We start from the raw sequence: 22,106 nt of genomic DNA, 5'->3' as shown, positions 1-22,106 counted from the left end.
CAGATTGTGTTGATGGGTGTTACACAGCCAGTTGACGTGGTGATATGGGGTGCCATAGTATACACGCACGATTTCCTCTGGTACCAACAGCCAGCAATTTGGACAGCAACCGTTACATTTGTGACGTATTAAGGCCGGCGGCTGTACGCTATCTTTAAGGTGTCTGTGACGTTGCCTTTCAACAAGGCAACACAAAACTACATGTAGCCCATGCTGTCCTGATCTACCTCCATACAGAGGATGTTCGACAGTTGCTCAAGGCAGCACGTTCTCCAGATCTCTCACCCACTTGAATTTCTGGTTGTAGTTTACCGAGAGACAGGCACGCCACCACTCGCCACTACAGTTGATGAACTCAGCGCAGAGCTGATTGAGTATGACGTGTGGTATCCGCATATGTCATCCAGTCTCAATTCGACCTGATGCCCAGCCAATGAGAGCCGTGTATTGGCTCTTTATACTAAATTTCGCACCCTGTATACCCCCAAATCACTTACAGATTTAATCACATATTCGTTTTACTATCGGTACATATGCGACAGCATGCACTATCTAATATATTCCAAAAAGCCGCGCATACAAACAGGATTCCTCTGGCGCTCATATCGCGAGACCTGTTGACGACAGAAAGGTAGGGTCACGTGTTTTGAATAGACCGTCCGCTAGGGACCATTTGTAATCCAAACAAAAGGATCGTTTTAGTGTCACTATCGTACAGTAAAGAGTCAAAATATGAGTATTACGCACTTCCTACTGCTCAGGCAAATGGCGCAAATCATTGGTACTCCTTGCATTTGACCTGGTCTACGGTGGGCCTTAAGGGGCTTAAGGAGGCACCATTAGTTCATGGGTGGTTCCTTATAAAACCCTAAAAAGATGTTATTTTTTTTCGTACCAAAACCGATACGCTGTTTCCAAGACGTCTATGTACAGCAAATTGCTGAAATTTTTACGTTATTTTCCTATCATCAAGTTCTCGAAAAAACTTGAAAATTTTCTGGATATCGTTATCCTTTCCCGAGATAAAGTGGTTCAAAGTTACCCTACTTGAAGACGTAAAATACGCAAGCAAAATCCAGTGTGAGACGAAAACATAGTTTATAAAGTGACGTAGAACCGAGAAATGACCTGTGAGGTGTCTCCGTTATCATCAGAACTCCATGTTGTTGTAGTACTGAAGCACATGCAAAATTTTTGTGCAGTTAAAATGGAGTCTGATGTATAGAATTAGTTTTGACTTATTTCAGTTTCACGTAAGTAAACAATCAAAATTTTACTGACGCGTAAAGTTTTCTTTCATGTGAGTGACATGTCCCTGCTGTGGCAGGAAAAGTAGGGAACCCGCGGAAAAATGGTCCCATCGGAACACAAAAAAGGCGAGAATGCTCCTGTTTAAAGACTGCTTTAAAAGCGTGGAACCAGCTGCCTCATTCTACACTCCTGGAAATGGAAAAAAGAACACATTGACACCGGTGTGTCAGACCCACCATACTTGCTCCGGACACTGTGAGAGGGCTGTACAACCAATGATCACACGCACGGCACAGCGGACACACCAGGAACCGCGGTGTTGGCCGTCGAATGGCGCTAGCTCCGCAGCATTTGTGCACCGCCGCCGTCAGTGTCAGCCAGTTTGCCGTGGCATAAGGAGCTCCATCGCAGTCTTTAACACTGGTAGCATGCCGCGACAGCGTGGACGTGAACCGTATGTGCAGTTGACGGACTTTGAGCGAGGGCGTATAGTGGGCATGCGGGAGGCCGGGTGGACGTACCGCCGAATTGCTCAACACGTGGGGCGTGAGGTCTCCACAGTACATCGATGTTGTCGCCAGTGGTCGGCGGAAGGTGCACGTGCCCGTCGACCTGGGACCGGACCGCAGCGACGCACGGATGCACGCCAAGACCGTAGGATCCTACGCAGTGCCGTAGGGGACCGCACCGCCACTTCCCAGCAAATTAGGGACACTGTTGCTCCTGGGGTATCGGCGAGGACCATTCGCAACCGTCTCCATGAAGCTGGGCTACGGTCCCGCACACCGTTAGGCCGTCTTCCGCTCACGCCCCAACATCGTGCAGCCCGCCTCCAGTGGTGTCGCGACAGGCGTGAATGGAGGGACGAATGGAGACGTGTCGTCTTCAGCGATGAGAGTCGCTTCTGCCTTGGTGCCAATGATGGTCGTATGCGTGTTTGGCGCCGTGCAGGTGAGCGCCACAATCAGGACTGCATACGACCGAGGCACACAGGGCCAACACCCGGCATCATGGTGTGGGGAGCGATCTCCTACACTGGCCGTACACCACTGGTGATCGTCGAGGGGACACTGAATAGTGCACGGTACATCCAAACCGTCATCGAACCCATCGTTCTACCATTCCTAGACCGGCAAGGGAACTTGCTGTTCCAACAGGACAATGCACGTCCGCATGTATCCCGTGCCACCCAACGTGCTCTAGAAGGTGTAAGTCAACTACCCTGGCCAGCAAGATCTCCGGATCTGTCCCCCATTGAGCATGTTTGGGACTGGATGAAGCGTCGTCTCACGCGGTCTGCACGTCCAGCACGAACGCTGGTCCAACTGAGGCGCCAGGTGGAAATGGCATGGCAAGCCGTTCCACAGGACTACATCCAGCATCTCTACGATCGTCTCCATGGGAGAATAGCAGCGTGCATTGCTGCGAAAGGTGGATATACACTGTACTAGTGCCGACATTGTGCATGCTCTGTTGCCTGTGTCTATGTGCCTGTGGTTCTGTCAGTGTGATCATGTGATGTATCTGACCCCAGGAATGTGTCAATAAAGTTTCCCCTTCCTGGGACAATGAATTCACGGTGTTCTTATTTCAATTTCCAGGAGTGTATCTTCCTCGGCAAATTAAAAAAAAAATCCACGAAATTTTGGTATGCCAACATATTCGTCCTCTTTTATGCTGAGAGAGGAGGAGATAGTGCCAGCGGAAAAGAGATGGGAAAGTAATAAAAATTGGAAGATAGTAGACAGTAGTTGTGGTATAGAAAGAGCGAAGACAGTGATATTGTGAGATAAAGAGTGGGACATAGTGGCAGTGGAACGTAGTTGACAGTGACCGAACAGTGCTAGGAAAAGAGTGAAGGAGACAGTGACAGTGGAAGAGGAATAAAGAGAAGGAGAAAGTGGAAGTGGGTGAGAGCAAGTGATTATGAGAGACAGAGTCCATAACAATGACAACGAGGAAATGAGAGATAGTGACAGTGAGGAGAGACAGTAGCAGTCGGAAGGAATGAATGAGATAGCAGCAGTGAGCGAGAGCAACAGGGTGACAGTGTGAATCTGAAGAGACAGTAGTATAGTGCGAAGAGACAGTAGTAGTAGGATAGAACAAAGGAGTCCATGGTCATGAGACAGGGGACAGTGACATTTAGAGAGAGAGAGAGAGAGAGAGAGAGAGAGAGAGAGAGAGAGAGAGAGAGAGAGAGAGAGAGGTAGTGTATATAGAGAGATAGTGACAATGAGATGGGCTGAATGAGCGACTTACAGCGATGCACTAGTGGGTGTGAGTGAGTTACAGTTAGGAGAGCTTGGGGAGTGAGAGGTGAGTTGCATGTTAAAAAGAACGTGAAGCTGCTCGCATGCCAAAATTTTTAGGAATATTTTTAAAGGTGCTGAGGGAGATAAAAAGAGACCGTTGGTATCCATATTTTCTGTCAGAGTATTTTATAAAAAAGGATATTCCCCTCACATGTGCTCAGATAGGAGAAATTTTTCCGTTGGTACTGTATACGCAGAACAAGTAGAATTTCGTTATTTCTTTTCCTCGTGGGGTTGCAGTTTCAGTGCCCAGCAAAGTAAGTGTACATCGGTGGTCTTGTTTGTGATCTACACGCATGATTTCAAAAAAAAGTATTCCATTTATGTTGCTAATTTTCTGCTGTAGTTGTCGCTATTCATTTATAACAGTCGACTCCCAGGCGACTCTCAAAGCATGTTTAATTCCCGTTGCATGCTACTGACATTTTGCTGTTCACAGAAATAGATATGTAGACACGAATTAATTGTGCGGCACGTTTTTTGTGTGCACTGAGCGTGTCTGCAGATAAGGAATGGAGGGGAAGCGCCGATTGCACAAGAAATAAAAACACGGGGGCTCAGAGCGGACAAAGTCTCCGTAGTTCCGGATGCATGCGTCTGAATTCACTTTGACATGTACGCCGAGCACACAAAGCCGCCAAAAAAGACTGATTTAATGGCATAAATGTAAATTAAAGTTATCGATTAGGCAAACACAGGTCCGAGGATGAGCTCTTGCACTCCCTACAATATTCTCATCGAGTTGGCCGTCTCTCTTTCCGTTTGTACTAAAAGAGTTCGACAAACATTGCCTGAATATTTCCATTTATTAATTTCCAGCGGTTGCAAAAAAGAAAAAAGCTAACAAGGGTCTCCGTAGTAGCTCGACATGAAATAGTGACTTGGAGACGGCCGTTTCTACGAAGCGCACGCATGTTATACAAGATGCTCGTTAGATGTCCGGCGAATTGACCGATGTCTTAATGGCTCGGAGCAACGCATAAACGATTCTCTCTGTATTACTAATTGCGAGAACAGACACCAGAGACGGAAGCACTGTTGGTGCAAATGTATGGAACAGAAACATGAGAGGAAAATGTATCTGACTCATTCATACGCTTTCGGTACGAATCTAAAACTGGTGGTGAATAACATTCGGGTCGAGCGTCCGCTCGCATAAGCATAGACAACATCAAGGAAGTCTACCGCTGCTGACTTAAAGCTGATCGCTGTCTCTGAGACTTACATCATGGAACTTACAGATTAGCAAGGATAGCGTTAACGTCATTCACAAACATTCTGGTAAGTGGGAGAGCTGTTTCCTGTTTGTAAGACACAAAATGGCTGACGAGAAAAGACAACACTGTTGGAAAGGGCTGGGGATTTCACAGAGACACGTGACCAAGAGCCATCTCTTCTATAGATTAAAACTGAGGGGAATGAGAAATTGTGCTCTCAGGATTATCCGGAGGAGAGTAGGAAAAAATCACAGTCACAGTGCACACAGCTGACTGCATCACGTTGTGGCGTACACCTAAAGTCTGCTTTTATCAATGATACGGTAGATTAAAAAATAAATCTTTGCTGGTAGTTTTCAACAGCTTTATCAGTGTTGCCAAAAGTTTGTTAATACTACCTGTTGTATTTGATTTATGGTATCATCTAGGAAGTTTTTTTGAGCACACTTTGTAAATTTAAGCTGTCTCCTTAGCCCAAAGGTTAGCCTCGTTGCTTCGGGTGCGGAAGAAGTAGGGTCCGATTCTCGGTACCTCGTTAGATTTTTTCCTGGTGTAGGGAGATCCGGAATGGTGTCCACTCAGCTTCGTGAGGCCAAAGGAGGAGTTGCCTGAATGAAGCAGCAGCTGCCTCGTCAAGACTCGTCTGCTGGCAACAAGGGTTGGAGGTATTGGCGACATGCTGATCACGTGTCTCCTCGTATTGGCGTAGACCAGCCGGAAGAGGCCTAAGGCCTAATCCCTCTGAGATGATTGCGTTATGATTTACCTCTCAAATTTTCCTCTACTAATGTTTTGACTCTGTGTAGTGTTCACATTCTATCAAGTTATTTTATTACGTCGTTTTTAATTACGCCCAACTAAACATAGCACGTGTATTCGTTTCTTAATATAGTCAGTAACTGACGGCAACCTAGATCTATAATTCGCAACGTCGTAACGGTCGACCATATGACGTCGTCTGATGCTACAGGCACTGTACGAGGGGTGCCCAGAAAAAAACCGGAATAGCATTGAGCATTGAGGTGGGAGGAGCTTGTGTAGTACGCATTTCTACCGCTAGGCAGGTATAGTGCATTTCATTGCCAGTTCAGTGCTGCCTTTGTTGCCGACCTGGCTTGTTTTGTTCGTCTGCAGTGATTGCTTTTGCTAGCGCTGTTTTATTCTTATTTCGTTTCTTATGATGGCAAGTTTAAGTGAACAACGCGCAGCTGTGAAATTTTGTTTTCTACTCGGTAAAAATGCTACTGAAACTGTTTTAATGTTGAAAACAGCGTACCAAGATGATTCTATGAAAAAACTCAAGTGTACGATTGGTTTGCTCGATTTAAAAATGGTGACATGTCGATTGATTACAAACCTCGTGCTGAACGTCCATCAACTGCCCGAATCAACGAAAATATTGAAAAAATTCGAGAGCTTGTGCTCACAAGTCTTCCATAGGCAATTGATCAACTGCCAGAGATTAGTGGGCTATCTTGGAGTTCGGTTCAACGATTTTGTGGCAGACAAGACACTGGCTCTTCCACCAGGACAACGTACCTGCCCACACAGTCATCTCTGTTAGACAGTTTTTGGCTAAAAATGGCAAGGTACCACTGCCCCTTGCACTTACTCGCCTGACGTGGCGTCGTGCGACTTTTTCGAATTTCCACGCGTGAAAAGAGGCCTGAGAGGACACCGCTTTGACAGCATTGAAGACGTCAGGAAAGAAATGAGGGAGGAACTGTCAGCCACTTCTAAAGATGACTACAAAATATGTTTTGAACAGTGGAAGCACCATTGGGGCGAATGTATTAGGTGTAATAGGGAGTATTTTGAAGGAGATAAGGATGTTATGTAAACAGTTTGAAAATTTATAGCTTTTAAAAAATAATTCCTGTTTCTTTTTCTGGGTACCCCCTCGTATAGGCCCTTTTTTTTTCTACGTCGCTTGAGAAGATCTGGAAAGGAATTTATAGCTTCCGTTGCGAAAATGCAATAACTGTTGCGAGTGTTTTTCTGGATGAAGTTCTTCCTGCATCACATTTTAAACCTATTTCGAAGCTTTATGGTGGCTCTTGACACCAGCCCGGATGGCTTCTTGGGTTAGTAAGCTATTGCCGAGAGTTCAGGGAGTCGCGCCGGTCCCCGAGCGAATCTCCCCAGGCGATTAATGACCAGGGCCGGTGTGCCGGCCAATGTGGATATGCTGTTTATGCCGGTTCCCACACCCAACTTGGTAAATACCGAGCCGGTACCCACGACCTGCGTGAGTTACGCGATTCGAAAAACGTGATTGCTAAATGCAGCAGATGCGTTAAATCTATTTCCCTCCCCCGAGGAGGGTCATAGGAAGGGCATTCGGCCACCCACTACCGCTAACATTGCGAAATCCAGATCAACATGCTGACCCCGTTAAGATATAGGATCAGGCCAGGAAATAGGTAATCCTGTCACTTGACGCCAATTTGACCGTTGTGTGTCCGTTACCAGTATATAATTGCTGACAGCAGCATACGGTCCTCTCGATTCATAATTATTTCAGCCTTGAACTGTTTATTTCTGGGGGTTTATTATAATACTCATTCAGAGAAAGTTGGAGGATCTTTATCACAGATAATACCACACGTGTTTTTTAACTTTATTTATAGGCAGAATATCTGACATAAAGTTTAAAGAGTGAAAAAGTGGCAAGGAGAGTGCTAAGTAATGTAGCTGAATGTCCTAAGTGGATTAAAAAAATCTACACCGCTAGCAGGCGCCACTGAAACCAATAATATGGTTCAAATGACTCTGAGCACTATGGGACTTAACTTCTGAGGTCATCAGTCCCCTAGAACTTAAAACTAGTTAAACCTAACTAACCTAAGGACAGCACACAACACCCAGTCATCACGAGGCAGAGAAAATCCCTGACCCCGCCGGGAATCGAACCCGGGAACCCGGGCGTGGGAAGGGAGAACGCTACCGCACGACCACGAGCTGCGGACAGGGCGTTAGAGACGGGGCACAAACTCGATTTAGGGAAGGATGGGGAAGGAAATCGGCCATGCCCTTTCAAACGAACCATCCCGGCATTTGCCTGAAGCGATTTCGGGAAATCACGGAAAACGTACATTAGGATGGCCGGACGCGAGTTTGAAGCGTCGTCCTCCCGAATGCGAGTCCAATATGCTAACCACTGCGCCACCTCGCTCGGTGTGTGGTTCAGTCAAAAACGGCGCTCATTCTACACTTACTGGTCTCTCGTTGGGGGAAATGCGCTCGTCGCCAGGTTGACTATGTTGAGAAAAAAATATGAAGACATGAAGAATAAAGATGTAGGATGTTAATAACGCTAGTTTTATTTGTAAAGCTGTAAGAGTTTTCACATTAAAAATTCGAGAGCGTTACTTTTCAGCACGCCCTCTTATGCTGTGGAGGAACAGAGTTGTTCAAAAATATGTATGAAAGTTAGAACGTGTGAACTTCGTGGGTGTGAACTTCGTGGAGAACAAATCTACGCAATAATGCCAATTGATTTGCCAGTAGTTGAGGTGGCCAATAAAGACAGCCAGACGTCTGCAAAAAGATAACGCATTAATAAGCTTATTTGCAATATGTACACTTAATATTTGGTATGTACATAACTTTGAAGTGCTGTAGATCCTTCCGTGGTGCTGAGTTGTATATGATAAGAGTAATGTTCCTTATAGAAATAAATAGTCCTGAATTCTGATACATTTGGATAAGCCACTGATAGTAACAATGCTTAGAAGCGTCGTGCTACGTCAGTGCGTTTTTCCTCACTTCAGTCTTCCGTCCTAAGTTGATAAATCTGAGTCTGGGGCGAAGCGCTGAGTGCGGCTGTTTAGAAAGATGCGCCGGACAACCAGATTCGCAGGCAGTGAGGCCGCGCGAATTTGCGTCCTCTGGTGACGTGTACGCGTGGCCGCCCCCTTTGGATGCAGAGAGCCACGGATAAGCGAGCTCGTCCGGTGTGAGGTTTTGAAAGAGCCATCTCCCGCGTAACTGTGAGCGGCGGGCCGGTGCAGTCGACGAAGACGCTTTGGACACCGCACCAATGTGCATGACCTCTTATAGTGAAATAAAATAAAGAAACAATATATAGATAAAATATTTGGGCTTTCGATTGGAAAAGTCTGTATCTCACCAGTATCGGGACTAACGTTAATTTTTGGCCATGAAAACTCTGTTAAGATGTATTGGTGTCTTAGATCACAGCAGTAAGACAAATGTGCTGGAGATCCAGCTATAACGTGTTGCCTGGTTGTGTTTGCAGAAGCTGCAGACCATCGGCGAGGACTTCTGCGGGCTGGACGTGAACACGCCGCTGGGCGGCGAGATGCCCATCGCAGCAGTGCCAGTCCTCATCTTCGGATCGCACCTCACGGCCGTCGCCGCCACGTCCACCGGCGACTACACCGTCGTCTTCCTCGGCACAGCCAACGGCCACCTCAAGAAGGTAAAAGCCGCCTGCATAGCGCCCGCTTACTTTACCATCTTCCTCGGGGTGTGTTGTCACAGGTGGCAGCCCAGTCTACGATCGTTTCAGACAACGAAAATTGCAGCGAGTACCAGTTGGCTGAGCAGCTTCCAAAAGACAGTCATAGTTCTGGATCTTGGATTCCTACCTGCCATAGCCACCACGTGCTATTGTTCCTGCAGATCACACACTATTGCTAAACGTTCTGCAAAAGATAAACCAACAGTACATAGCCTTCGCTTCCGAAGGTCAGTGTTTCTGGGGATCTACATGCTGGCAAGGTGAGGACGGCTGACGTTTCCGCCCGCAGTCATTCACTTTGCTTTTGTTGAGGGTATATAAACTCTGTAGACAAGTTTTCGGACGTTTTAGGATTTAAACCTTCTGGTAGATTAAAATTCTGCGCCAGACTTCTAACGGATCTCGCGTTCTTGGATTTAGAGGATTGTCGATAGATCCACACAAGTACACTCTGTAGTGTATTCTTCAACTCCTGCTGTTACACACAGCAGCCCGCCAGCGAGAAAGAGCGAACTTTATAACAATTTACTATTTTATACTGTCCATAGACTTCACATCGGCTGCTAGCAGTAAGGCAGAATAATTTAATGGATGTAGCTGCCTGGACCGAGCAGAATGTTTCGGGAATCCCAAATGGAACCAACCAATAACACGGACTACTGAGTGATAAGAAGTATATAGCGCAATGTTTGCGAGTTAGATGGTCTCCAGATGAGAAATGGAACAGCTGCTTTGTAAGCGTGCTGCACGCAATCATTAACAGTTGTGATTTCAGCAATATTATTCTCCTGAGCCTTAGGGTACCAAACACTGCACTACCAATAGTAGGGAATCATAATGTATATTAGCTGAATACCCGGCATTGCTCGGCTATGTACTTATTCCAGTCTTCTGTTAGTCCATCTCCTTCTTTATACCCTCACTCTCTGTCTCCGCGTGGCGCTCTCCCTGTGCACTTACTCCCCCCCCCCCCCCCTCACCCTCTGTCCATCTCCTTCTCCTGCCTCTAATTCCATCTCATTCTCTCCCCGCTCTCTGTCCATCTCTTCCTCTCCCTGTCTATGTCCGTCTTCTCCTCCTTCTCCTCCCCTCTCTCTGCCCATCTCCTCCTTCTCCTCCCCTCCCTCTGCCCATTTTCCCCCTCACTCTGTCCATCTCCTTCCCCTCCCCTCCCTCTGTCCATTTCCCCCTCTCTCTGCCGATTTCCTCCTCCTCACTTCTCTGACCGTGTTATCACCCTTACCCCAATAGCACACTGGTGGTTCCTACCCCACAGTATTTCTTTCCACATTGTAACTGATGTCTATCAAATTTGGTTGAAACCGCTCCAGGGGCTTAAGATGAACTTTCTACCTGTGGCATTGCCCGCGTACGCACATTTCAATTCTATTGAACATACATTTAAAATATTTTACACGTGTTTGTACACGTATTTCACCTGCATCTCTAGTGATTTTCTCCCCGCCGTTTCATTTCCACGCAGGTCAATGTATATAAGGTGGTATCTCCTGAACTATGTGCTGTACAGTGAATAATGCTTGTAGGTGCAATCAGCGGCATTTGTGGATACTGTCTACGAATTGTGTAGCGAATACAGTTAGTAGCAACGTAATAAATTTAAACATCTAGCATGATGGGGAAGATTTCACATACCTCATTCTTTGACGTCATGTATCTCATGAACTGTGGGTTGTACAATGATATAATTTTGCGGAGACATTCCATGGTATATGTGAATACTGCCTGCAAAATGTCGCGAATACAGTCAGCAGTAAAGAAGTAGTGAATTAAACGCCATGCTTCATTCGGCAGTTTTAATGCATGAAGAACGAAAATGTATTAAGCGATAATTGTTTTTTCTATTGGATGACTTAAGTAAGAGTATTCGCGCGTCGTGGGCTACACGTCTTTTTCACCCCCACCACCACCGTTTTGATGCTCCTCGTATTGGCGTAGACCAGCCGGAACAGGCCTAAGGCAAATCCCTCTGAGATGATTATGTCATGATTTACCTCTCAAATTTTTCTGTACTCATGCTTACATTCTATCAAGTTTGCTTATTATGCTGTCAGCTACTTACGTCGTTTTTAATTACGCACAATGATGACGAGATGTAGTACGGGAAGGAACTTATCGAGGATTACATACAGGATTTGTATCAATTGGATTACTATGAGGAATAATCTTATCTATTGCATCAGAAGTATTATTCTTTGTTTCATTCTTCTGAGCCTTCTTTAGAAGAAGACTAGTACCAACAATTGAACCAGGAATATTATGACCTCCAATAGGAATTCAACCTTTCAATCCTATACAAATTCCATTACTTAATACAGCTATTCTTTTAGCCTCAGGAGTAACCGTAACATGAGCACATCACAGTCCAATAGAATCTAACCATACTCAAGCATTACAAAGCCTATTCTTCACAGTACTATTAGGATTATATTTCACAGTACTTCAAACATATGAATGTTGAGAAGCACCTTTCACTATCGCAAACGCAGTGTGTATATCAACATTCTTGTCCCTACAACTACCATTTTCAGACAATAAGTGATAAGTCTACCAAGTCTGGTTGAAATCAGACCAGTGGTTTAGGAGGAGATGCGGAACATTATACAAACATCTATTTTTATAATACTTGTGGACAACAGCCATTTATGCTTCAAGGAGGAGAAGAGAAATGAGGTCGTTTTTTTAAAAGCATGAATCAGAGCACATATATTCACACATACATAGGTAACATACAGTATGGACAGTACAGAGTGCTATTTCTCAACCAACAAGAGCTGCTAATGGAATAAACTTTCATTCAACACTAGTTTTTATTAACCAGTCATTATCAGATAGCATCAAATTATTTACATCAGCCAGACAAGGATGTTACCACGAGGGAAATAGGTTATGGTACCTGTTGATGATAGGCTGATAGAGGTTTATTTCATCAGAAGCTCTCTGTGGTTCTGAAATGACATCATTGAAATATTTCTGAGTTACGAGGTACCGCTTGCAGAAAATATGTTGGATAGGGCGTGTCTCTCAATTATTTATTATTATAGATAGTTTTCTGGTACTATCCACGTTTTATCAGATGTATAACTATAAAACAGTTATAGTCTACAGTCTTTGCAACATAAAATTATAATTAGATGATAGCAAAGCGCGCGGTCTGAAGTGTAACAACAGACCATTGATGTGTAAGTATTACAGCTCGGGCCGGGTGGGAGAGGGTCAGCTTTGGCTTTGGTTGGATATTGTGTTTTCAGCGTGGTGTTAAGCTTCATATTACTGTCAGACTACCTCTGGTTTTCGGCCTTTTGTTTTTCCTCTCGTGCTCCCATTTCTCGTGAAACCTGATATCGAAAGATCTACCAATTTGAATGTAAAAGCAGTTAATGTACATTCACTTGCGTACGTATTTGCTGGGTTTAGTACGTTTATTTTGTTTTGACTATGGAGTAATTTCTGCCCAAGTTCCAGTTGTGAATTATGATTCCTAATAACGGAGTTTTAGGATAATGACAGTTCGATTTTGAAATAATTCCTATAAAGTAGACTGTGTAAAAGCTTATTTCTCTCTGTGTACTTGACTGGACATTAGCTCAGTTAATTTGCCTGTAAAACCATTTGAAATCAGATTTTAATGTTTCTCGCTTAATGAAGTTTGTTTTGAGATAATGGTAGTAGGACTACTGTTTTCTAAGAATCGGAATAATACTACCATTTCATATGTTGTGGTTTGACAAGAACAGTTGTGAATGGTAGAAATATGGAAAAGAAAGTTTCGGTGTCTTGTGAAAAGAATCGATGCCATCTTGAATACTGCTGAATTGTGGGGTGTTACGGAACTTAATCGGAAGTTTTGGGAAGAACAGTACGGAAACTACCACTGTTCTCATTCCCTTTTCACGATTCTGTGACGATGGGCACTGGATTATCGACGTAGGTCGAAATGAAAAAACCAGGTGGTCAAGCCTGTGGAGAGTCCTACGGCCAACGATAGGTCGTTTACTCAGAAGCTGCCGCCTGGGAGAAGCGCGGCATACAAATACTGTGTTAGGCGTGCGTGCCGAGTGTATATGGTGGAGAATCTATGCTGTCTGCGGGGTCGCCACCGACGTACGTGGCGTCCTGAATAAAAAGTGTCGGCAGATGCGCAGGGAGCTTTGGCAGGCCGTCGCCTCCGTATTGCCTGCTCTGGCCTGATGGGCTGGCGAACGGTTCTCGTTTACCTCCACGTTTCAGACTTTCATCTGGGCGGACACAAGCTGACTCAGAAATTGTCATCGACTTCTGCCGAACTAGAACCATGTTAACTCATAACAGTATGGCAGGAAACAACACAGGCGACCACAAACGAACCACTGAAGAATGTTTATGTAACACTAGAGCTATTTTTCCACATGAATTGTCGGTGGACGGGACAAAGGTTCATTGAAGGTAAAATATCGATATACCGATATTATTTCCAGAAAATATCGATATATATCGGCGATATGTACCACCGTGGTGTATCGAAATTTCGAAATAGCGATATCGAATGATGATATTTTTATTTTATATTAATTTTTTTCGCATTTTTCGGTGAGTGTTTGAAATTGTTCTTTTGAAATTGGAGTAGAAAGTAATTTTACTTTGACTGCGTGAAGGAGTCTTACTACTTTTTGAGCTTCCATACCGTCCAGTCTTTCGCTTTGACCGGGGTTGGCGGTGTGAATGGAATAACATCATTTCCGATGTGAAGAAACAGCACACTAGTTGCGTTAAAAATGTTTTTAACTCAAGTAGTATGGTATTTCTTCACATCGCCATTCTCCAAATACAGTTGTTGAAAACGATGAACCAAAATCTAAATGACAAGACTGGTCTTTGCTGTGGACGGAGACATGTGATGGGAAGTTCTGACGTAATCAGCGCTCGGCGCTACCAACAGAAACTGCAACGTTTAACTTCATCACGTAGTTTTGACGCTGCAACTGCTAGCTAGGTTTCTGGTGTTTGTACAAATGAAAAAAACAGGAAGGTCGACATGAAGTGTTCCGGACAAATCCGATTCTTGACGAAACGTAATGACGGAGCCATGGGACACTTTTTATTGTGCTACGTAGATGGAATTACCACTGTTAGCAAAGTGGTTATCACCATACTTGAACGTACGTCGTTTTCCTTTCAGTTCTTGCTCTAAGGAGGATAATCAGGCTCTTAGCTTGTTGATCTACAGAATATCTAATAATAAAACAACATTTAAATATGCAGCTCTAAAACAAGCAGCATATTTAGAATGTGCAGACGATATTTTTATGGTCCGCTACGTCGGTACTTCATCGTCGATATATCATTATTGCTACGTGTTCTGGGTTTCCTGTAGACACAGTTCAGCTGCGGTACGGATGACAGGTACGTCAGAGTGTGTGATTCAAATGGCGTGGCAACTAGAAACATACCCCAAAGTTGAATAAAGTACGTAGGACTGTATGATTCTTGTGACCAAAGCGTCTAAAATGCACAAGGATTCATCGTGAAATTCTGTCAGCATGTGGACCAAGAGCAATGTCGCATACAGCCGTAATGAAATGACCAGTAGTGGTACGAGGTAGCAGCCGCCACGCACTGTTCGCTGGCTTGCGGAGTATGTATGTACATATAGATGAAGAGGTCCCGCAGACCTAGGTGATGCTGATTTGCCACACAGTCCAGATCTTGCACCGTGAGATTTCCATCATTTCGGCAAGATGAAAGAAACATCTGGTGAGAAATAGATTTTCAAGTGGTTGCGACCTTCACACAGCGGTTCGCGAATGGCTCTGTGACCAGGGAGTGGATTTCTATCAGCGAGAAACTAAACGAATGAACGATTGGTAGAGAGTTCCTACCGTTGTTTACGGACGCTTTGTGACTAAGTTCAAAAATAGTGTCGTGTATCTGTTCAAAAAAATGGTTCAAATGGCTCTGAGCACTATGGGACTCAACAGCTGAGGTCATTAGTCCCCTAGAACTTAAAACTAGTTAAACCTAACTAACCTAAGGACATCACAAACATCCATGCCCGAGGCAGGATTCGAACCTGCGACCGTAGCGGTCTTGCGGTTCCAGACTGCAGCGCCTTTAACCGCACGGCCACTTCGGCCGGCTGTATCTGTTCACTTTGATGTGTAATGCAACATTCAATAATACACTACTGGCCATTAAAATTGCTACATCAAGAAGAAATGCAGATGATAAACGGGTATTCCTTGGACAAATATATTTTACTAGAACTGACATGTGATTACATTTTCACGCAATTTGGGTGCATAGATCCTGAGAAATCAGTTCCCAGAACAACCACCTCTGGTCGTAATAACGGCCTTGATACGCCTGGGCATTGAGTCAAACAGAGCTTGGATGGCGTGTACAGGTACAGCTGCCCATGCAGCTTCACCACGATACCACAGTTCATCAAGAGTAGTGACTGGCGTATTGTGACGAGCCAGTTGCTCGGCCACCATTGACCAGACGTTTTCAGTTGGTGAGAGATCTGGAGAATGTGCTGGCCATGGCAGCAGTCGAACATGTTTTGTGTCCAGAAAGGCCCTTACAGGACCTGCAACATGCGGTTGTGCATTATCCTGCTGAAATGTAGGGTTTCGCAGGGATCGAATGAAGGGTAGAGCCACGGGTCGTAACCCATCTGAAATGTAACGTCCACTGTTCAAAGTGCCGTCAATGCGAGCAAGAGGTGACGGAGACGTGTAACCAATGGCACCCCATACCAGCACGCCGGGTAATACGCCAGTATGGCGATGACGAATACGCGCTTCCGATGTGCGTTCACCGCGATGTCGCCAACACGGATGCGACCATCATGATGCTGTAAACAGAACCTGGATTCAACGGAAAAAAATGTCGTTTTGTCATTCGTGCACCCAGGTTCGTCGTTGAGTGCATCATCGCAGGCGCTCCTGTCTGTGATGCAGCGTCAAGGGTAACAGCAGCCATGGTCTCCGAGCTGATAGTCCATGCTGCTGCAAACGGCGTCGAACTGTTCGTGCAAATGGTTGTCGTCTTGCAAACATCCCCATCTGTTGACTCAGGGATCGAGACGTGGCTGCACGATCCGTTACAGCCATGCGGACAAGATGCCTGTCATCTCGACTGCTAGTGATATGAGGCCGTTGGGATCCAGCACGGCGTTCCGTATTACCCTCCTGAACCCACCGATTCCATATTCTGCTAACAGTCACTGGATCTCTACCAACGTGAGCAGCAATGTCGCCAGACGATAAAGCGCAATCGCGATAGCCCACAATCCGACCTTTATCAAAGTCGGAAACGTGATGGTACGCATTTCTCCTCCTTACACGAGGCATCACAACAACGTTTCACCAGACAACGCCGGTCAGCTGCTGTTTGTGTATGAGAAATCGGTTGGAAACTTTCCTCATGTCAGCACGTTGTAGGTGTCGCCACCGGTGCCAACCTTGTGTGAATGCTCTGAAAAGCTAATCATTTGCATATAACAGCGTCTTCTTCCTGTCGGTTAAATTTCGCGTCTTTAGTACGTCATCTTCGTGGTGTAGCAATTTTGATGGCCAGTACTGTAGTTAATTGGTCTGCCATGATAACGTGCAACTTACTTTTTCCAGTCCCCTAATAATTTGTGTAATTACAGAGATTTTCATAAGAAGACTCATTGTCATGAAGTTTCTGGTAAATAATATGCGTCAAATTATTCAAAACTGTCCAGGATCATCATCATTGCCCTCGTCCTCGGAAGATAAAATCCGAACGACATGTGTTTGTTATGGTTTTCAGGCTCAAGAATGGTTTGAGGCAGCTCTCAATGCTAGTCTATCCTGTGGAAGGCTTTTCATCTCTCCATAGCTACTGCCGCCTGTATCGATTCGAAACTGCTTCTTGTAGTCATACCTTGTCTCCCACTATAATTTTTACCCGCCACACGTCAAATTGACGATTCCTTGATGCCTCAGGATGTATGCTGCCAAACAGTCCCTTATTTTAGCGCAGCTGTGCTATACATTTCTTTTCTCGTCAATGCGCTTCCGTGTCTCGTCGTTAGTTTTCCGATCCACCCATCTAATGTTCAGCTTTGCTTTGCAGCACTCCATTTCAAATGCTTTTATTTCTTCTTGTCTGTACTTTTTATTGTCCACGTTTCATTCCTGTACAAGGCTACACTCATAGTGCAAATACGATTAAGAAGTTACAGGGCAGCGTAGCATCTATCTGTAATAGTGTACAACTGATGGCAGAGCAAAGTATTAGTAGTAGGCATTCAGTATTCTTCTGTGCGAGTCTGTACTCAGAATGTTTTCTTGTAAGAACTTAAATGTTAAAATTGATGTTAAATGGAGAACCGATGTCGCAGATGCTGGGGTTGGTGCCTAGTTTCGGATGAATTTAAGAGAAACAGTATCAAATATTTTAAAACCGGAAGTACTGTGGCGGAAGTTCTAAAGCGACACTAACTTTTCATCTCGGTGTGGCATTTCTGCAGTATTACTTTACTTTTTTCTAGTTTATTTATTTATGAAATGTCAAAAATGCAAATTTATTTTCAGTGTGGCGGTTGAGTCAACAACGTGATGGTTTTGCGAAACAGTTTTGATGTAATGAGATCAGCTAAACAGCCCTGTTTTGACTGAGTCATTTACAATAATATACCGTTTTTTGAATTGCTTCTCGGTCATTTTGGATCGAATCTGTTAGTTCATTGCTTCGTAAAGAGGCTTTTAAAGCTCTCCGCGCGAGGAAGTTCGCTAAATATCACTACTTACCTGGTAATTGTGTTAGGACCCTAATGATGCTCCTGTAGCGAGACAGAAAACGCCCTCTGATGAGGAAGTCATGAATCAGTGGTCTGATGAACCGGCTCTGCTAAAAGGGGGCGCACGGCTTCTGTCCCTGTCCGTACCTTTCTATGGACTGCGCCGCCGAATTTGCGATCTAATTAGTCGGCCGAGACCTGCCCATTGAGTGTGCGATCGATGACAGGCGGGGCTTGGAAACGGAGTTCCGTGCACAACTGTCGGCGCCGGAGAGTTTCTATTGTGGGGACGTGGTAAATGAGAATCGCCAAACAACACTGTAACAAAATTCCATAATCACATACCGAGCTCTTTGCCGGTGACGATCTATTTTTGCCGGTTGTGCCTTTGATAGATAAAGCGGCATATTCAGAGCTTTGTTTCCAACAGCTTTAGCGAAGTGTGCGGCTGACTACATAGCGTTTACGCTTCAGAAGGTTACAAATGTAGCCGTTCATGTGTTCAGAACAGACTGAAAATAGATTGGTAAGTATTAATCTCCTTTCTGGAGAATAAATGCAAACGGAATACGGGACCATGGGAACATAGTTGTCCTGTCGTTTTAAAATCACTCTTCACCTCCCAGGCGCACAAACACTTACTGGTCACAAGTATCCGGAAAACCTTGTGTAAAGCGGAATTGACCGCTAGCTGTCACTATGGCGGCCGCGCCATTGGAAACGGAGACGGGGAGAATTTTATTGTCAGTAGACACGACCCAAAAGCCAAGCCACCCAAAACAGCCACGAAACAACGCATCAAAACCGTCAGTGGTGCTGGCCGGAGTGGCCGTGCGGTTCTAGGCGCTACATTCTGGAGCCGATCGCCCGCTACGGTCGCACGTTCGAATCCTGCCTCGGGCATGAATGTGTGTGATGTCCTTAGGTTAGTTAGGTTTAATTAGTTCTAAGTTCTAGGCGACTAATGACCTCAGTAGTTGTCGCATAGCGCTCAGAGCCATTTGAACCATTTTGAACCATTGGTGGTGGTAGAAGCACCTCTGTGTTGAGACAACAACAAACTTGGGCGTAATGAGAAGTCCGCGAGTGAGTGAGTGAGTGAGTGAGTGAGTGAGTGAGTGAGTGTCATGTCAGTAGGGAACCAGCAACAGCAAAATGGGAAAAATCAGGAGAGCTGAGTGACTTCGGAGTTAAAAAGAATGGAAATTTGTGGTAAGATCTTATGGGGGACCAAACTGTTGAGGTCATCGGTCCCTAAGCTTACACACTACCTAAAAAAAAAAAAAAAAAAAAAAAAAAAGACCACCCCGACCGCCGTGTCATCCTCAGTGGAGGATGCAGATAGGAGGGGCGTGTGGTCAGCACACCGCTCTCCCGGTCGTTATATGGTATTCTTGACCGAAACCGCTACTATTCCGTCGAGTAGCTCCTCAATTGGCGTCACGAGGCTGAGTGCATCCCGATAAATGGCAACAGTTCATGGCGGCCTGGATGGTCACCCATCCAAGTGCCGACTACGCCCGACAGCGCTTAACTTCGGTGATCTCACGGGAACCGGTGTATCCACTGCGGCAAGGCCGTTGCTTACACACTACTTAACCGAACTTGAACTAACTTACGCTAAGGACAACATACACACTCATGCCCGTGGGGGGAGACGAACCTCCGACGGGGGGAGCCGCGCGAACCGTGACAAGACGCCTAGACCGCGCGGCTACCACGTGGCAAGACGCCTAGACCGCGCGGCTACCACGTGACAAGACGCCTAGACCGCGCGGCTACCACGTGACAAGACGCCTAGACCGCGCGGCTACCACGTGCGGCTAAAAAGAATGGATCACAGTACTTGAGCAGCTCCTCATTAGCTACACATTTCTGTAATCAGTGCTAAGCGACGTTGGAGGTGGTGTACATAGCGACTCCACTGGACAGTGGATGACAGGAAACGAATGATTTGGAGTGATGAATCACTCCAAATATACGTATACATCTCCATCATTTCATACGTCCCGTCATCTCTGCGAAAAGGAAAGTGAATGCGAAGGATTCTTTCGGTCGCCTTCATTGTCTGTAATATTCTGTCAATTCTCTTGTTATGGCGTCTTCTTCTAGTATCTTCTCTCTTAATATATCACAAAGACTTGGTCTGACTTGAATAACGGCTTTCTTAAAAAAAGTAATCAATCATCTTTGTAAATGATGGACTGACTTGCTCTAGGACAGACTCGTCTAACGCACCCAGATTCGTTTCATAATATGCCGGGGTACTCCTGTATAAGTACTTCTTCTGCAGTGGGAATAAATGTTTAGTGCGTCTAATGAGTCGGGTGGAAGCGTCTGCGTTTGGCGAATGCCTGCAGAAGCTTACCTGCGACCGTGTGTGGTACCGATAGTGAATTGCGGAGGAGGTGGTGGTACGGTATGGGGGTATTTCGAGCGTCGTCTCATTGTGCTTAAGAAAACACAAGATGCAGAAGGATATGAACACATCACAGAATTTTGTACTGCGTACAGTAGAAGAACAGTTCGGAGATGATGACTGAATCAGCATGACCAGACATCTTTTCATAAAGAGGCAATGAGGCAATGTTTTGTGGACAACAACGTTACCGAAGTGAATTGGCGTGCCGAAGTCCCAACCTGAACCCAAAGAAAACCTTAGGTACCAGTTAAAACTTTGACTTCACTCTAGACCGCAACCTCCAATATCATAACCTTCTCTGGTTTCAGCTCTTGAGGAACAAAGGGAGGCCATTCCTCCACGGACATTCAGACATTCATTGAATGTGTACTCAGCAAGTTGCAAGACGTCATAAAGGCCAAGAAGGCGAAGTGTCGGCACAACCCATATTAATGTCTACTAATAGGTGTCCGGATACTTTGATGAAATTGTGTAGTTCGCTTGCTCGGGCAGTAAGAGTGCAATGCATGCATTTAACAGTTGAGTGTTTACTTCTTAATATAATTAGGTCCTTGAAAGAAGACAAACAAAAATTCATATTTTTCGAGTGCGTTATGAGCAAATCCATCTTCCCGAAGGACCAAGCAGTTGGTGCAGCGAACAAGAGTGTGAAGTCATATTCGGAACTGGGTATAAATTCCTATCCAGTCATCAAAATTCGAGGTTTCTGTTGCTACCCTAAATCGCTTCAGGAGAAAGTGGACAATTTCTTCTGTGAGGACATGCGGATGTTCTTCCCTATCTTAAGCCAACTCAGCTAGTGCTTTTTGTATTTGATAACTTGCACTTGTATCGCCTTGTCCTTTCCGAGGGACGTTGACACCACGAAAAAGTAGAGTTATTATTGCTGCGCTCCAGCAAGGATCTAACTTCCCTGTATTTATGAAAGGCCAACACTCACGTGTAAACCGAACAGAATCAGTAAAATTGGTTCGCTGTTGAATTCCCCCACCCCACCCCCTCTTCCCTGGAATAGTCCATGAGGCTCTAAGTACGATAATGGCTAGCAAAGATACGACTTTGTCACTGCTCTTGTATTATTTTGCAGCTGGCTAAAAACTAAACTCCGTCAGAACAGGCCTTGGAAGACCCAACGGTACCGACCGGCCGTCGTGTCATCCTCAGCCCACAGGCGTCACTGGATGAGGATATGGAGGGGCATATGGTCAGCGCACCGCTCTCCCGGTCGTATCTCAGTCTACGAGACCGGAGCCACTACTTCTTAATCAAGTAGCTCCGCACTTTGCCTCACAACGGCTGAGTTAACCCCGCTTGCCAACAACGCTTGGGAGACTGGATGGTCGCCCATCCAAGTGCTAGCCCAGCCCGACAGCGCTTACCTTCGGTGATATGAAGGGAACCGGTGTTACCAATGCGGCAAGGCCGTTCGCACCTGGCTAAAAATGCTTACGTAATTATTTTATATCCAAATTTTGATTAAAAGGGGTTTGTGTGTCGTGTGTGCGACAGTTAAACAACCTAAATTTATCCATTTTCTTTTGGGACATATTCCATGTACTCGTAATATGTCGTATATCTGTGGATGTCGTTTGAAAACCTCTCTTTATCGTTCTGCTAATCCGATGACTTATCAGCCAGCTTTGCT

At 45.3% G+C, this 22,106-nt stretch overlaps 1 protein-coding gene across 2 annotated transcripts in view; it reads left to right on the top strand.

Moving 5' to 3' along the window:
* Positions 1-22,106, top strand: part of LOC124556856 (plexin-A4) — a 973,893-nt gene that overhangs the window by 751,571 nt on the left and 200,216 nt on the right. For both annotated transcript variants that reach the window (XM_047130878.1, XM_047130877.1), the window contains one exon: positions 9,045-9,227. In XM_047130878.1, the coding sequence (XP_046986834.1) occupies positions 9,045-9,227 (183 nt within the window). The remainder of the gene's footprint in view (positions 1-9,044; positions 9,228-22,106) is intronic.

The sequence above is a fragment of the Schistocerca americana genome, chromosome X, assembly GCF_021461395.2.
Source record: "Schistocerca americana isolate TAMUIC-IGC-003095 chromosome X, iqSchAmer2.1, whole genome shotgun sequence".
In the NCBI taxonomy this organism is placed as follows: domain Eukaryota; kingdom Metazoa; phylum Arthropoda; class Insecta; order Orthoptera; family Acrididae; genus Schistocerca; species Schistocerca americana.
This window is presented reverse-complemented; position numbering and strand designations above follow the sequence as displayed.